This window comes from Petaurus breviceps, unplaced genomic scaffold, assembly GCF_028583685.1.
Source record: "Petaurus breviceps papuanus isolate PSGF00001 unplaced genomic scaffold, PetGlider_PUasm1.0 90760, whole genome shotgun sequence".
Classification (NCBI taxonomy): domain Eukaryota; kingdom Metazoa; phylum Chordata; class Mammalia; order Diprotodontia; family Petauridae; genus Petaurus; species Petaurus breviceps.
This window is the reverse complement of record NW_027187338.1, coordinates 12,558,391-12,574,519: the sequence shown is the minus strand read 5'-3', so window position 1 is coordinate 12,574,519 and position 16,129 is coordinate 12,558,391. Positions and strand designations below refer to the sequence as shown.

Below are 16,129 nucleotides of genomic sequence, written 5' to 3'. Positions count from 1 at the left end.
GGAGTTGTGAAACATTTGACAACAGTGAAAAGTTTCTAAATTCATAACAACAAAAAAATTAATTTAAAATCAAACTCATAATGAATCTGAGGTGTTTCTGACAGTGCTTGCCCGTGTTGCATCATGCAACTTTACTGCAGCCTTGGTTCTGAACACAAAGCATGCACACTTTGCACTGTGCATGCCCTCAAACCACACAAAGCCAATGAACCCTGCGACCAAAATTGAAAAGGGGTCACAAGTGGAAAAAATTCAAGAAGCCCTGTTTTAGAGAAAGCCTTTCCCAACCCTTCTCTCTGTTAATTATTCCCTAGTTATCCTGTATATAGCTTGGCTGTACATAATTTGTTTGCTGTCTCCCCTATTAGATTGTGAGCTTCTGAGGGCAGGGATTGACTTCTGCCTTTCAATGTATTCCCAGTGCTTAGTATAGTCCCTGGCACATAGTAGGCACTCAAGAAATCCTTGTTTGACTTTCTCTCCTCAGTGCTTTACAAACTGCTTCTGACCTCATTACTTAATTTAAATACTCTCTATAAAGTTATCAGCGATCTCCTAATTGCCAAATCTGATAGTCTTCTCTTAATCCTTATCCTCCTTTACCAAAGCAGGTAGGTGGTAGAGTAGATAAGAATGCTGGGCCTGGAGTCATGAAGATTTGTTCATTGATTGATTGATTGTTGAGAGTTCAAAACTAGCCTCAGATACTAAGTAGCTCTGTGACCCTGTGAAAGTAATTGAACCTCTGTCCACCTCCTCCAGGGGATAATTATAGCATCCACTTTAAGGGGTTGTTGTTTGTGAAGATCAAATGAAATAACATGTTTATACATATTATCTACAAAATGATTCTACAAACCTTAAATGCTATATAAAAGACTATTGTTATTAGTCTCACTGTCTCAAATTTCTTACTGATTCAATCCATAATATGCTTGAGGTAAAGAGATCACAAAGAATTGAACAAGGTTGAACAGCTAAACAACAATTTGTTGTTGTCGACCTTTAGCACAGTGCTTAATGATCTCTCCTCTCTCTTTCCCTTTCTCTGTCTGTCTCCCTCCTTCCCTACCCCATCGTTATCCCTCTGTTTCTATGTGTCTTTCTCTTTCCTCTGCTCTTTCTCTGTCTCTCTCCTCTCCATGTCTCTCTGGACCCATTTCCTTATCTGTACAGTGATGTGGCTGGATAACCTATTTTAAGGCCTTTCCCTAATTCTAACATTCTGCAATTTTCGATAGATAAAAGTTGTACAGCAAATTTCAAAATCAGGTGCCATATATTTGAAAAAAAAAAATAGTCTAGTACTCTGGGGGAAAAGGAGCAGATTAGAATATCATAATGAAGCAGACAAGATATTGCCTGAAGTCTTAAAGCTATTACAAGGAATCAGGATAAATTCTTGGGTACTGCCTCAATGTGCAGAAAGTACTAAATCTTTAGTTTCCTCTGAAGTTCTAGGATAGTGGTACTACTGTCAGTGGTGGTGATCTGAGCACTTGGTTAGGAGTGACTGCCTGGGAGAGGGTGATGTACAAATGACTTCACATTTCTTCAAAGTGCTAGCCCTAATATGCTAGAGATTCTGCAAACCCAGCGTTGGCTCCATAAATGTTTTGTGTGTGATCCCTTGAAGGGTGCAGCTGTCAGCACATGGAAGCTAGGGCATAAACCCGGGATTTGAATTAAGCACAATAGCAAGTAAGCATTCAGCGAATACTTGCTGACAGATATTTTTATCAGTTCATTTGAGGTTCAGGTCAGAAAATACTTTGATATTACAGTTCGGAAAATATAAAAGTTCAGACTGGTTCATCTGAGAGCAGATGAGAATCTAAGTTGGTCTATTAAATCAGTGTTTTCTTCCATTGTACAGTTCTTGTTGTATTGGTTTGATTCACTCTCTTTCAGCAGATAAATATATCCTTCAAGCTAAAGGGTTCCTCCTCTTTTTTAAATCATTGGACTCTAGAGCACGGGTCAGTAAACTATGGCTTAAGAGCTAAGTTCCTGAAGAGTGTTTTTGTATCTCTCTGAGCCAAGAAGGGTGTTTACACTTTTAAAAATGTAAAATATTTCAATGTAAACTTTATTTAGAAAAAGCAAAAACCTTTCTTAGCTCACAGGCCATACAACTGTTCCCTTCTCTGGAGAAAGAATGTTGATCTATCAGCTTCTATGTTATACTGGTAGAACATAGTTAAATAGCATAGGTTATTACATTGACAGTAAAACACCTGAAGATGTCAACACTGTGACAGAGCAGTCAAAAAAATCTAATCCGATGTCCATTAACAGTAATATAGGGGTGGCCAGGTAGCACAGCAAGTAAGAGCACCAGCTCCAGTGTCGGGATGACCTGGGAATCGAATCCCGAATCCCGGGCTCAGACACTTAGCACCCACCCAGAAACACCTGGCCGTGTAACCTTGATTAAGTTACTTAACCCCGATTGCTTAAAAAAACAAAAACAAAAAAAAAAACAGTAATATACTGGGGCAGCTAGGTGGCACAGTGAATAGAACACCGGCTCTGGAGTCTGGAGGACCTGAGTTCAAATTAGACCTCAGACACTTAACATTTACTAGCTGTGTGACCTTGGGCAAGTCACTTAACCCCAAATGCCTTGCCTTCCCCCCTCCAAAAAGCAAAAAACAAAACAAAAACAAAGAATAGTAATATACTATCTACTCTCTAGAATAACTGGGTGATTTTCCTCTGGTCATACAGCTAGTAATTATCCCAGTGAAGGCTTAGACTCAGACTTCTCCAGTGCTCTTTCCATTATATTGTGACCCTAGAAGGCAGTCAGAAGAAGATTTTTTGTGGACAGAAGGAAAAACTTCCTAATAATGATGATTTAAAAGTGTAATGGGCTATCTAGGTAGATGCTAAGCTCCTCATACCTGAAGGTTTTCAGGTGAGCCATTCTTGGGATATTGTACAAGAGATGCTTGTTCAAGTACATACGGGACTAGGTTACCGCCCAGGTCCCTTCAGACTATAAGATTTTGTGTAAAATGAACAAATGGGAACAACAAAAATGTACTCCAGCTTCTCTCAATGGTTTAATGACTCCTTCAGCAATCTCTAGCAATTCTGGCTGGCATACTGAGGAACCTGCTCTTCTGCTTCTTCTCTTCTTCCAGGTCTCTGCCTAGAGATTTTCTCAGGGCCCTTGTTAGATGTCATTAGGTTCATCCTTCTGATTCTGGTCTTGGTCATGGCTGCGGGGTTTGACTGCTAGACAAGTCACGTTTAGGCTTCCCACTTCAGGAGGTTGTGAATGCAAAAAAGACAGAGAAGACTTGGGGCTCCCAAGTAGATCTTCAGACTTCTGTTTTTCAGTCACTTTAAGATTTTCATTTGACTTTGCCAAACCTGTTGTTGAAAAACTGAGAGAGGGAATGTGTGAGGATTCAGAGAGATATAATCATTTTCCTTATGTATAAGTATTTGGAAGGAGGGTTTGTTTTTTTGGTTTTTTTTTTTAGGGAATTTTGAAAAACCACACTTTTCTAAAATTTATGAGATTACATGGAGTTCTTCAGAGTTATCAAGTACAAACAAAATCAAGTGAAATTCAACTTGGAATAGTATTTGTTGATTTTCTTCTGCTATTTATCAGGACCCTGCAAATTCCCTGCAAGAATCCATGAATTTGGTAGAAAATTCTAATGGTAGGAAAAGGAAAGGGCCCTGTTCTTCCTCATCTGTATCTAAGAAAGATTTAAGGAATTAGAATTCCTGACCATGAAACTGTTTCCCCTTATGTTACTGACCTTGGGTTGGGAAAAGTCAACTTCTTATTCAATAGCTCATTCTCAGACTGCTCACTTGTTGTTGTCTCCTGAAAAGAAAGGAAAAGGAGAGATTCTCAAGACGGGCTCTAATACTGAGGTTAAGCCACTAGAGTAAAATATTAGTCAGCTCTATCATTCTCAGTCATGCCTGAGGAGGAAATGTCCCTCAAAGTCACTCGATCACTTGTGATTTTTTTTTTCAGGATCTTGCCTAAACCTCTGAGTATCTGAAGCCCTACCATGGTAAGGAAGAAACTTGTAGTTAGTTCTCTTTTGAGGATCAAAAAAATTCCAGGGTCTCCAGTCTTAAAAGCCAAAAACCTGGGAAGGGTTTCATCCAATCCAGAAAGCCAGAGATATATTAAGCACTTCTTCTGCAGAAAGTACTGCTCCAGGCACTAAAAGGGCTAGTACAATGTGGCCCAGACCTTTTAGAACTGCAATACGATGAAAGGACACACAAGGACACACGAGGATGTTACTGACAAAGCAGCTGCTCAGCATGCTCAATAAGGAGGTCAGGAAGAAATGGCAGAAGCATCCAGGAGAGGAGATGGAGCCCTGAGGGGTGCTTTGTCATAGTTTTGAGGTGAGTAGCTTTTAGGCAGGAAAAGGAAAGACCTTCTAGGGAAGAGGCATACCATAAGCCCAAGTACAGAGATAGAAAACCACATAAGTAACACCTTGCACCTCCCACATGCATTGATCACATTCTTGTTTGAATTACTGTGAGTTGTGTATGTGCCGACATCCCCGATCAATAGCCTGTAAACTTTCTAGGGTCTGGAAGTGCCCAATTTATCATTTTGTCTCCCATAGTCCTTCACAGAGGATCATAGATCATGGATTTAGAGATGGAAGAAATCTTTGAGGTCATCAAGTCTGCAACCCTCATTTTACAGTGGAGAGAGTAAGTGACCTGCCTGAGGTCACACAGGGAGGGTTATCAGATGGCTACAGTTTGCTTTATGTCCTCCACTACAAAGCTGGCACTTTGTCCATTGGGCCCAAAATTTAAGTTGCATGTTCTACTATTATCATAAGGTCTGCACATCATGGGAGCTTAATTGGTTTTTGTTGTTGAATTGAATTACCAGTGAAAAGACTAGTTTACCTGGAGCAGATTTTGTTTTCGTGGGGCTGGAATGATAGTGTGGGCTTTGAAGTTTAGATTGAATAGTTTGAACTTTTATCATGCATGCAAGTGGGGGCTGGGAATAAAGATAGAAGAGGGAATGAAGACTGAGCTAATAAAAGCAGTGTTCTGGTAAGATTAGTTTGTTGGTAGCATATAAGAACAGGGAAAACACAGGAAAACCAATTAGGAGACAGCTATAATCCAGGTGTAAAGTATTGAAATCCTGGACTAAGGAATGAAAGTGAGAATGAAGCAGAAAAAGGTGGATTTGAGAGACTTTTGAAACGTTAGATTGAAAGAAATCATCCAGTAAATAAGTACAGGGAAAAAAGAGTCAAGGGAGAATCAGGGTTAAATACAGATAAATATAGATAACCTCAAAGATAATGATAATACAGGTACCACACATCAAACTCTATAAAATTCAGAGGAAGTAATTTTCAAGGTTACACGGCCAGTTATTTCTGGGTATGGTGCTAAGTATCTGAGCCTGGATTTGATCCCCAGGTCATCCCGACACTGGAGCCGGTGCTCTTACTCGCTGTGCTACCTAGCCGCCCCTGCAAGGCAATTTCTAAGTAGGCAATTGGAGGGTGTCCCCTACATGGATTCTGCCACAAATTTGAGTGGTCAAATGGGTCTAGCAATGCACAAAACACATCCTTAGTGGATTCTCCTGGCATTTTGCACTAGAAACTAGAATTAGAATCCCTGACTCTTTTACTGTGTCCTTCAATGTTTTTGTAATGTCCTCAGCTTCATAAAGAGTCTGTTGCAAATATCAGTCATTTGATATAGATATTAATGTTTATTAAACAACAATATATTTTACATACAATACTCATTTTAAAAGTCTTTATCCATGATGACAATACTTAACTACCAGCACTATGAAAATAAGCCATCCACATAGGCTTATACCACAATCCTACTGTAACATGGTGCCGTAAGCAAATGATGTTGAATAACAGTAATGCAAATCAAAAGTAATAACAGTAATAGCATTCTATTTGCACACTGATAGGTAACAAAATAAAATTCTTAGTGTTAAATGTAGCCTTTCATATGTAAATTTAATACAGTAATACAGAGTAGGTATAATGGAAGCAGCTATACATGAGAGAGAAGAAAATAAAATACCAATGTAGCAATAATGCTGGAAAATTCTGCTTAAGCAGGAAGGAAGAATTAAATTGGTGTTTAAATTTTTCAAGCAAAAAAAAATAGGGAAAAATATCTTCAGATTACCCCCCCCACACACACACACACACCCTGTCTTGTAGCAGTCGTGGGGGAGGAAGCAATAAGACTGTTTCATCACTCCTATCTGCCCCTTCTCCCACCCCACTATTGACTCCTTGCTTAGATGGGTTTCCCTCCTTTTCTGCTGTAACTACTATCAAAGGATCTATAAGTCTTGTTTTTTGGTTTGTTTGTTTGTTTGTTTGTTTTTCCCATCCCAAGTTCCCATTCAGAGAGAGTGCTCTGGCAAAATACCTTGGTATTAGATCTCTTTCTCCTTTGAATAAGCTACCTCTTAAACTACCTCACCCCAACTGCATTCCCAACAAATACACTCAGACTAGCAAAGACCTATAGTTAATGTTCTTTATAAAATCAAAGTAAATATCTAAAACAAAGTAAGGTAAGCAGGCTTTCTCTATGCCCAGAAGGAAAGATTTCCATGAGACAGCCCAAGGGAAGAAAGGAGATCCAGAATTACCATCATGAGGTCCATAGTCCAGGCATGATTTCAGTAACACTGCTATTATCTGTCCAAACACTCCTTGTGCCTCATTGACTTAAACAGGCTTAATCTGAGAAACCTGGCTGCTATTTTTGTATTTCATCCCCTCCCCTCCCTTCCCTTCCCTTCCTTTTTTTTTTTTTTTGCCTTTTTGGAGGGCAATTGAGGTTAAGTAACTTGCCCAAAGTTACAAGGCTGGTTTTTGTGTGTGTGTGTGTTACGTGTCTGAGGCCAGAACTGAACTCAGGTCCTCCTGACTCTGGGGCCGGCGCTTTACTCACTGCGACCCTAGCCGCCCCCTGGCTTACTTTTCTTTATTTCTCTCTTCACCAAATGACTTTCAAGTGTCACCTTGTAGGTGTGACCTCTCATTCTTCATCTTATCGTTTTTGCTTCCTTTATGATTCACTCAAGGAACTAACTTGTACCTCATAAAGGGATCAGCTGGCAACAGCCGCATTCTTATAGTTAAACACTTTGTTATCTAGACCCTTTTCTGTGACTAGATCCATGAAAGACAAATGCCCTTACATTCACATCAAATTTAAATTTATCTCTTTGTAAATTCTACTCCTTGATCTTACTTTTATTCTCTGAGGTTGAGTCTTCCATGGGACAACCTCAAGTATTGGAAAACAGCTGTTATGTTCTCCCTCTCCCCCAGAAATCTTTTCTTCTACAGGCTAAAAATTTCCAGTTCCTGCAGCCTATCTTCATTTGGAATGGACTTAATTAAGGCCCTTCATGATTATGATTTTTGTGCTGTAATAACCTAAGATCACACTGGCTTTTTTGGCTGCCATATCATACTTTTGATTCATACTGAACTTGCAATTCACTAAAACCCCCAGATCTTTTTCAGACAAACTACATTCTAACCATGCTTCCCCTATCTTGTAAAAGATAAAAATAACTTTTTAACTCAAGTGTAAGACCTTGCATTTCACCTACTCAGTTTTATATTATTTTATATGGTCTAAAGTTCATGCTTGTCAAGAACTTTTTGAATTCTAATTCAATGATCCAATATGCTGGCTTTCTCTCCTACTTTTGTGCCATCTGCAAATTTGATAATGCCTATACTAAGTCATTGATGAAAATGTTAAATAGTACAGGGGCCAAACACAGATGCCTAGGGCACTCCAACAGAGCCTTCCTAACAAGATGACAGTGAACCATTAATGACTACTCTTCAGGTTTGGTCAATTAGTACTACATCTACATAATTTTACTATTGTCTACTCTAGACCATATCTACCCATCTTTCCCACAAGAATAACATAAAAGACTCCATGAAATGATTTACTAAAATCTAGGCAAATTACACCTGCCCCTCATTGAATAGGCCTATAAAAAAAGGCCACGTTGGCTCTTTCTGATCACTGTTTCCCTTTCTAGATGTTCCCTAACCTCTCTGTTCATAAAAACTCTAACAGCCCTATGTCAGCCTTGTCTTTTCTTTTGTATTTCCCTGTATTCTTCCCATTCTGAGGGTACTCTTGAGACTTAAAATACTCGTGGCTTGTGTAGACCAAGGCAAGAGTTGCCAAAACATCATTTAATTGTCTGTAACAGGTAAATTTAAAGCTACTTTTAAAGTTGACTTCCTTTTGGTAAAAACATCAGTCATACTATAAAAAGATGTTACATGAATACTACACTTTCCACTTAGGGGTCACTATGGATTGGAATGGATATTTTTTGAACTGCAGGTGGACCCACAGCTGTCCCTAGCAAGCATACCAGAAGAGGTCCAGATGAGGACAGGCAGAAATGTGGGGCAAGATGTGACATAAACAAAGAGGTTGCCCCTATGTGTTTATCTGGACATCAGGGCTCACAGAGGCAGCTTGTTTTGATGTTGGAGACCTCAGGAGAGAGAGAACCTTTTAGGCAAAGATAACATTTGCTGGGTAATCACACAGAAGTGGCTGCTATATCTAAAGGAGGGACAGTTGGGCTGCTGTTTGCTACAGGGTTCCTTTTTGTAAGAGGCATAGGGGAAGGGGGGAATGCCTGATAGACCCACTCAACCAACAGCCTTTGGCCTACTACAGCTGTTCCATTGGCAAACATGTAGTTGAGACTTCAGACTTTGTGGGAGTTTTAGTGTTTTATCTTTTAAATTTCTTTGATTCCATTTAGTAAATATACATTCTAGTCTGTAATGCTAGTGAGCTTTTTTGGGGGGGTCATGTAAAATTTTGGAAAGTAGATAAAATTCTTAATGGGAATGAGTAAGCTATTTAAGTTATCAAATACTACATAATAATCTTTACATTTTACACATAGGCTAAATGATATAGAACCTGGGCAGGTCCTAGGAAGACAGGATCGTGGGGATCCCAGGCTGGTCCCACTGGACCAGTGGAATAAACCCAGGACTCAGGTGGACAGGCTCTTGCCTTCACTTGAGTGAGATTGACTTGCCGCTGAGAGCAGGTAGCTTGAGTTCAGAGCACCACCTGGTGGCCCATGCAGATATTGCACTCTGAGCAAGCATTTCAGGGCTACTGCACCCCACCCCTCTACACAAGTGGCCGTGGTCTGTTCCGGCAACTTGTCTGTCTGTTTTTTACAACTTAACAGCAAGAAAGAAAAACTACCGACACCTGTATCCATTAGTTACAACAGGGTCTCCCATTTTTTTTTGTCTTCACATCCTTGGTTTTCAGTAAATCTTTCCATACCCCTAAATATGAAAGGAAATAAATTCTAGAGTTTACCATGCATATGTACATGAGAAATAAAATGGATTAATTTCAATGGTATAATATAGTTATTTATCAGATATTTCCCATAATTCTTAACAAGTTTCTTGTACTCCCAGAGATAGCTCAGGGTAAATTACTCTTCAGAATGTCCTTAACTCCTTCTAAGCTTACCTCCCTGTTAGAATATTATTCCACAGGACCACCATCTAGACTTATGCTGGACTTTTGGAATTTATTCTACCAAAGACTCTGTGGCTGAAGCAAAATTCAAGTGAAAGGAAATTTTTTTTTCCATTTTTCAAATGCTTTATTAACTTCTGATTTACATCATTTGTTTCTGCCAGATTTTGAGTTACAAATTTTCTCCCTGTTTTTCCCCTACCCACCGCCACAAAATAGCAGTCCCACAGGATATCCCCTCCTCCAATCTGCTCTCTCCCATATTTTCTCCCATACCCCTTTCGACTTTTCCAGTAGGGCATGGTGGATCTCTATGCCCCAGTGCCTGTATATCTTATTTCCCAAATACATGTAAAATAGTATTAATAATAGTATGTATATATATATATATATATATATATATATATATATATTTAAACATTTGATTTTAAAACTGAATTCCAGATTCATTCCCTTCCTCCCTTGTCACCTACCCTTACTGGAAAGATAAACAGTTCAGTATAGGTTGTACATGTGTGGCTAATGCAAAACAATAACATAGTTGATATATTGTAAAAGACTGACTATATTTCTCTCTCTCCTATCCCACCTCCCACCTGTTCTATTCTCTCTTTTGATCCTGTCCCTTTTCAAAAGTGGGTGCTTACAACTTCCCTCCCACCCAGCCTGCCTTCCTTCTCATCCCCTTTGCCCCTACTCTCCTATAGGGTGAGATACTCTATTTAGTGTGTATTTCATTCCCTCCCCCAGCTAAATTTAATGGGAATAAAGTTAACCCATTCCTTTTTGCCTTCCAATTCTTCCCCTCCATTGTAACCATTTTCCCTTGCCTCTTCTATATGAGATAGTTTACCTCATTCTGTCTCTCCCCATCTCCTCTCATTATATTCCTCTCTCACCTCTTAATTTCACCTTTTAAGTATCATCCCTTCCTGTTTCTTATTGATTTCTTTTCCTTGTTTACCTTCTCATGCTTCTCTTGCTTCTTGTATTTGAATGTCATATTTTCTATTCAACTCAGGTTTTTTCATCAAGAATGCTTGAAAGTCCTCTATTCCACTGAATGACCATATTTTCCCCTGAAACATGATACTCAGTTTTGCTGGGTAGGTGATTCTTGGTTTTAATCCCAGCTCCTTTGACCTCCAGAATACCATTTTCCAAGCCCTTCGATCCCTCAATGTAGAAGCTGCCAGATCTTGCATTATCCTGATTGTGTTTCCACAATATTCAAATTGTTTCTTCCTGGCTACTTGTAATATTCTCCCCTTACTCTGGGAATTCCGGAATCTGGCTATAATATTCCTATGAGTTTTCTTTTTGGGATCTTTTTCAGGAGGTGATCAGTGGATTCTTTCAACCTCTATTTTGCCCTCTGGTTCTAAAATATCAGGGCAGTTTTCTTTGAGAACTTCCTGGAGGATGATTTCTAGGTTCTTACTTTGATCATGGCTTTCAGATAGTCCAATAATTTTTAAATTATCTCTCCTGGATTTATTTTCCAGGTCAGTGGTTTTTCCCACGAGATATTTCACATTGCCTTCTATCATTTGTTTGGATCTGTTTAATAGCATCTTGATTTCTCATAAAGTCATTAGCTTCCATTTGCTCCAATCTAATTCTGAAGCAATGATTCTCCTCAGTGAGCTTTTGAGATTCTTTTTCCATCTGGCAAATTCAGCTTTTTAAGGCATTTTTCTCCTCATTGCCTTTTTTGAGCCTCTTTTGCCATTTGAGTTAGTCTGTTTTTTAAGGTGTTATTTTCCTCAGTCAGGCTATTGACTCTCATTTCGTAATTTTCTTGCATCATTCTCATCTCTCTTCCCAATTTTTCCTCCACTTCTCTTATCTGCTTCTTAAGGTCCTCTATGGCCTGTAACCAGCTCGTATTTTCCTTGGAAGCTTTTGGTGCAGGAGTTCTGACTTCACTGTCTTCCTCCTGTTCCATGCTTTGCTCCTTTTTATCCCCAAAATAGGAGTCTAATGTTGCCACCGGACAGGGGAGCTTTCGTCCCAAACGCTGGGGTTTTCTCAGCTGCTGGAGGTATTAGATGGGTGCCCTCTCTGAGGTCTGACAAGCTGGACACACACCCCAGGACCTCTACCCTAGACTGCAATCCAGATCCAAGCAGATTAAAGCAAGAGTGATTACCCCTCAGACTGGTGCTTGGTCCCCCTACACTCTGCAGGCCAGGAGCTGAAGCTGCCCCGTGGCGCTGGCTGGCTGTGCCAGTGTCTCAGCAGCTTCTTGCTGCAGGGGCAAAAGCCAATGCATTCCCTCTTAGTAGGTCCCAAAGTCCAGACTGCACTGACTTCTCACTTTGTCCCTCGCATCTGTGTGTTAATAATTCTGGAAACGGCCACAGCTGTTGCTGATCTGGAGTCCCTCCGGCTGGTTAAAAAAACCCTCCGGCTCATGGCAGGCCTGGGCTCAGCTCCCAGAGCGCTGCCCTGGCCGATTCCTGCCAGCCTACCAGGCTGTCCTCATTGGGAAGTTAGCTTCTCTGTGTCATTTTGTGGGCTCTGCAGCTCCAAAGTTTGTTCAGAGTCCCCTTTTTACATGGATTGGGGAGGGTGGAAGCTGGAGCTGCGGGGAGGTTGTGCTTCAACTCCTCCATCTTGACTCTGCCCCGAAAGGAAATGTTTTAATAAAGTAGGAGAATGCATTACAGTTAGTAGACAGACAACAGGATGGGAAGTTGGAAGAAGAGCAGAGACTTACTTTTCCTTGGAACTTCCCTCAGTCCAGGAGAAGGTACCAAGTCAATAAATACCTATTAAGCCCCTACTGGTGGTGTGCCAGGCACTGAGAGAAGGGTTGGGGATACAAAGCAAAGCAGTCCCTGCTCTTAAGGAGCTCACAAGCTGACGGTGGAGACCATTTGCCACAAACTATAATCAATTTGGAGATAATCAACAGAGGCACTAGCATGAAGGGGAGAAGGAAAGGCAGCTTCCTGTAGAAGGCAGCATTTTAACTGGAACTTAACAGAAGCCAGGGAAACCAGGAAGAGATGAGGAGAGAAAACATGCCAGACGTAGGACACAGCTGGAGAAAATGCCCAGAGACAAGAAATGAAGTAGTCTGTACATGAAATAGCCAGGAGGCCACTGTTGCTGGATGGAAAAGTTGGAGTGGCAATATTTTGGAGGGGGGCATAAAGGGTAAAAAGATTAGAAAGAGATGAAGGTATTAGGCTATGAAGAACTTTAAAAGACAAATAAAGGATTTCGTAGTTGATCCTGGAAGTAATGGGATGTCATTGGAAGTTACTGAATGGGTGTGACATTGACACATCTGTGCTTTAGGAAGATCAGTTTAACAGTGGAGCTTAACTACTACTGGAGGATGGAGTGGAGGGAAAGACAATTGAGGTGGGGAGACAGACCTGAAGGGTATTGTAGAAGCTTATGTAGCAGATGATGGGGACAGTGGTAATGTCAGCAAAGAAAAGAGGGCGTCTAGGAGAGATTTTCTGAAGGTTGAGTCAAAAGGCCATAGTACCTAGTTCTGATATATTGATTTAATCAAGAAGTGTTCTTCCCTAAGTAAATGACTTTTAAGTGGGACAGGGTAATCAATGGACTCTTTACCCTTACACTACATCATACCCTTGTGCCAGGTTTGTGAGCTATTTCCTGAACTCCTCATTTATTTCCTTTTTCTGTCCAGGTGGTCTATAGTATAATGTGATGACAATACCGCTTCTGTTTCTGCCTCCAATGATCTTCACCCAAGTTTCCACCTGTAATTTTTCCTTCTGACTCCTGGATATTCTCACAAAGGAAATATTTCTATAAGGCAATATGGTTTTGATTCCAAAATCTGGCAGAAATCTGACTGAAAAATAAAATTATAGTCCAGACTCATGGATCGGACTAAATTTTGGATTGGACTAAAAATTTGAATTGGACTAAAAATTAACTGCTAAATAAAATACCAACCAAAATATAAGTAAATTCTCATTTTCCATTACGATCAAGTAGAATGTATAACCAGATGCAAGTTGATTAAATATTAGCAAAGTAATCAGTACAATAAAACAACAATCAAATTCTTAAAGTATTGTTTGTATCAATAACAGAAAAATCTTTGATAAAATAAACCATTTATATCAAAATATTAATAGAAATATTATAAAGTATTAATATGTTTAAATAGGAAGTGTTTTAATAAAAATTATTTTTTTTTAATTATCTGGTTTAAACCAGGACATAACATTATATGTGGTGGAGAAACTTCTGAGATAAGTCCATTAAAAAAACAATTGGATGCTTGCCTACTGTCATCACATCTATTTGACATATTCTAAGAAATGTTATTTGCTCCCAGGTATAGAAAATAAATTAAAGTAATAAATATTGGCAATAGAAAGATGAAGATACCTCTGTTTACAAATAACAGCTATATAACTAAAAGGTTCAAGATTCAACAAAGATTAAGATAATGCAAGATCTTGCTTAAGTACAAGATATCCATGAAGTAATCTGCAGTTCAACATGTCACCAATAAAACTGGGGAAAACTAATCAGAATAAAATGTCATTTACAATCATTATAAAATATATTCTGACCTAGAAAAACCACAAGCAACACACACAAAAAAACATTAAAACAATTTTGATAACAAGAAAGGAAGAATTTAATAATTAGGGTGCTATCCCTATGTGTAAGTAAATTAAGATAAGTAAAAATATCAACACTGTGCAAATAATTTTATAGATTTAATGCAATACCAATCAAAATACAAGGGGCATTTTAGTGTTTAGGCAAAAGGCCAAACATACCGGGGGCAAGTTGGGGGCAGAGAGTGTCACAGTGTAAGTTTTTAATAAATTTTTATTGATTAACTAATTGATCTCAGGTTTTAGGGAAAGAAGGCCTTCTGGGGAAGACACCAAGAAACCAAGAAGCTGCTTCTGGGGAGGTCTCTCCTGAGGGGAATGAATAAGGTGAATCTAGGCCAAGAGGGCCTCATCTGGAATGTAGCCAAATAGTGTGGGAACAGGGGTGTGCTGGTGACCATTTTACACCTCACTCTTTGGGGAGGAAATGTATGCACCAAAACACCTTTAAATTTAATGTGAATTATTAACATTTTCTACATCACTTTCTTAAACCTAGACAATCAACAAAACAATAAACTAAGCCTTGATTTATAGCATTTGCTGATTTCTGAGGTGCAAACGCTCACAGTGGAAATGGAATAATTTGGCAGAGCCTGTCAAGACATGGTTCCAGTACATCCCTGAGTGAGACTGCAGGGGTCTGCAACAAGGGTTTAACTATGAAAGGAATAGTTAACTATTTTGCCAAAGTACTATCAGCATTATCTAAATTTTAGCTCCTAGGGGAAAAACTCAGATGCCTGCCTTGCGTATGGCACTAAGAATTACATGAAACAACATTTTCATGGGAAAAGAGTCAGACAGAGTCCTAGAGAAGATATGTAAAATTTTAAATATACCATAAAGAAGTAATTATAAAAAAAACTTATTCTGAAGAAAAACAGAAAAATAGATCATTGGAAAAGAATAGAGGATCCAGAAATAGAGCTGAGTGAATATAAAAAAACTGATAAATCAAGATTGTTTGATAAGTCAATATTACAAAATATTGAGGAAAGGAATAATCATTCAATAAATGTTATGGTAATTCAATAGCAGTATGTTATTTCAAGCTCTAAATTTACAATCGCATGTATATTAGAGAAACTCAATAGCAAAAGAACTTTAAATATATTAACAAGGAAGAGAACAGAAGGGGAAGGAGAACAAGTAAATTATTATTTTGTTTAATAATGTGTTCTATGTGTCTATATACATATGGATAAGCGGGGGTGTGCTGGCAAATATCTAACTGACTCCCTGGGAAAAATGAACACGACACACTTTTTAAAGTGTAACTTACATTATTAACTTGTCGGCGTCACTTTCTTGCTTAGACAATCAACAAAACAGGACATCAAGCTCTGTAGCATTTGCTAACTTATGAGATGAAAATTTCAACACTGAAAATTTATCCATCAGCTCTCTCCAACTTGTTGGAGCTGGCTCCAGCATAACCTTACATAGAAAGGTATTGGTGGGTAGCCCAGTCTTTTTGTCCTCTCTGTCAGTTCTCTCCTCTCCCAGGAGTGGTGCTTTATTTTAAAACTGAGAAGCCATTAGTCCACTCCCCACCACACACCCCTTCCCACCACCCCCTCCAAGTAGTTAGAAGATGACAGTGAGACTGGTCACCTGCCCACTTGCAACCTCCAGCTTCTTACTGGTTCCTGTCTTTGAGGAATCTGGATGATGAATATTCTTCTCTTTCTAATGCATTGTAATCTCAGTTAAATATATAACCTGAACCTCCAGCAAGTTTTGCATTGGGGAAATCACAAAAATGGTTTTATGATATCTCAATAATCAGCACTGTGGATAGAGCACTGAGCTTGGACTTGGGAAAACTCATCTTTGTGAGTTCAAATCCTGCCTCAGACACTAATTGCAAGTCACTTAACCCTGTTTGCCTTAGTTCCTCCTGTGAGCAATGATCTGGA

The 16,129-nt window shown here is 39.2% G+C and overlaps 1 protein-coding gene across 1 annotated transcript in view; it reads right to left on the bottom strand.

Moving 5' to 3' along the window:
• Positions 1–3,051: 3,051 nt before the first annotated feature.
• The window catches only part of LOC138146343 (phosphopantothenate--cysteine ligase-like), a 208,870-nt gene continuing 195,792 nt past the window's right edge, over positions 3,052–16,129 (bottom strand). Inside the window, exons 25-26 of the mRNA XM_069068159.1 lie at positions 3,783–3,850; positions 3,052–3,395 (exon numbers count right to left, since the gene is read on the bottom strand). Of these exons, the coding sequence (XP_068924260.1) occupies positions 3,182–3,395; positions 3,783–3,850 (282 nt within the window). The 3' untranslated portion in view covers positions 3,052–3,181. The remainder of the gene's footprint in view (positions 3,396–3,782; positions 3,851–16,129) is intronic.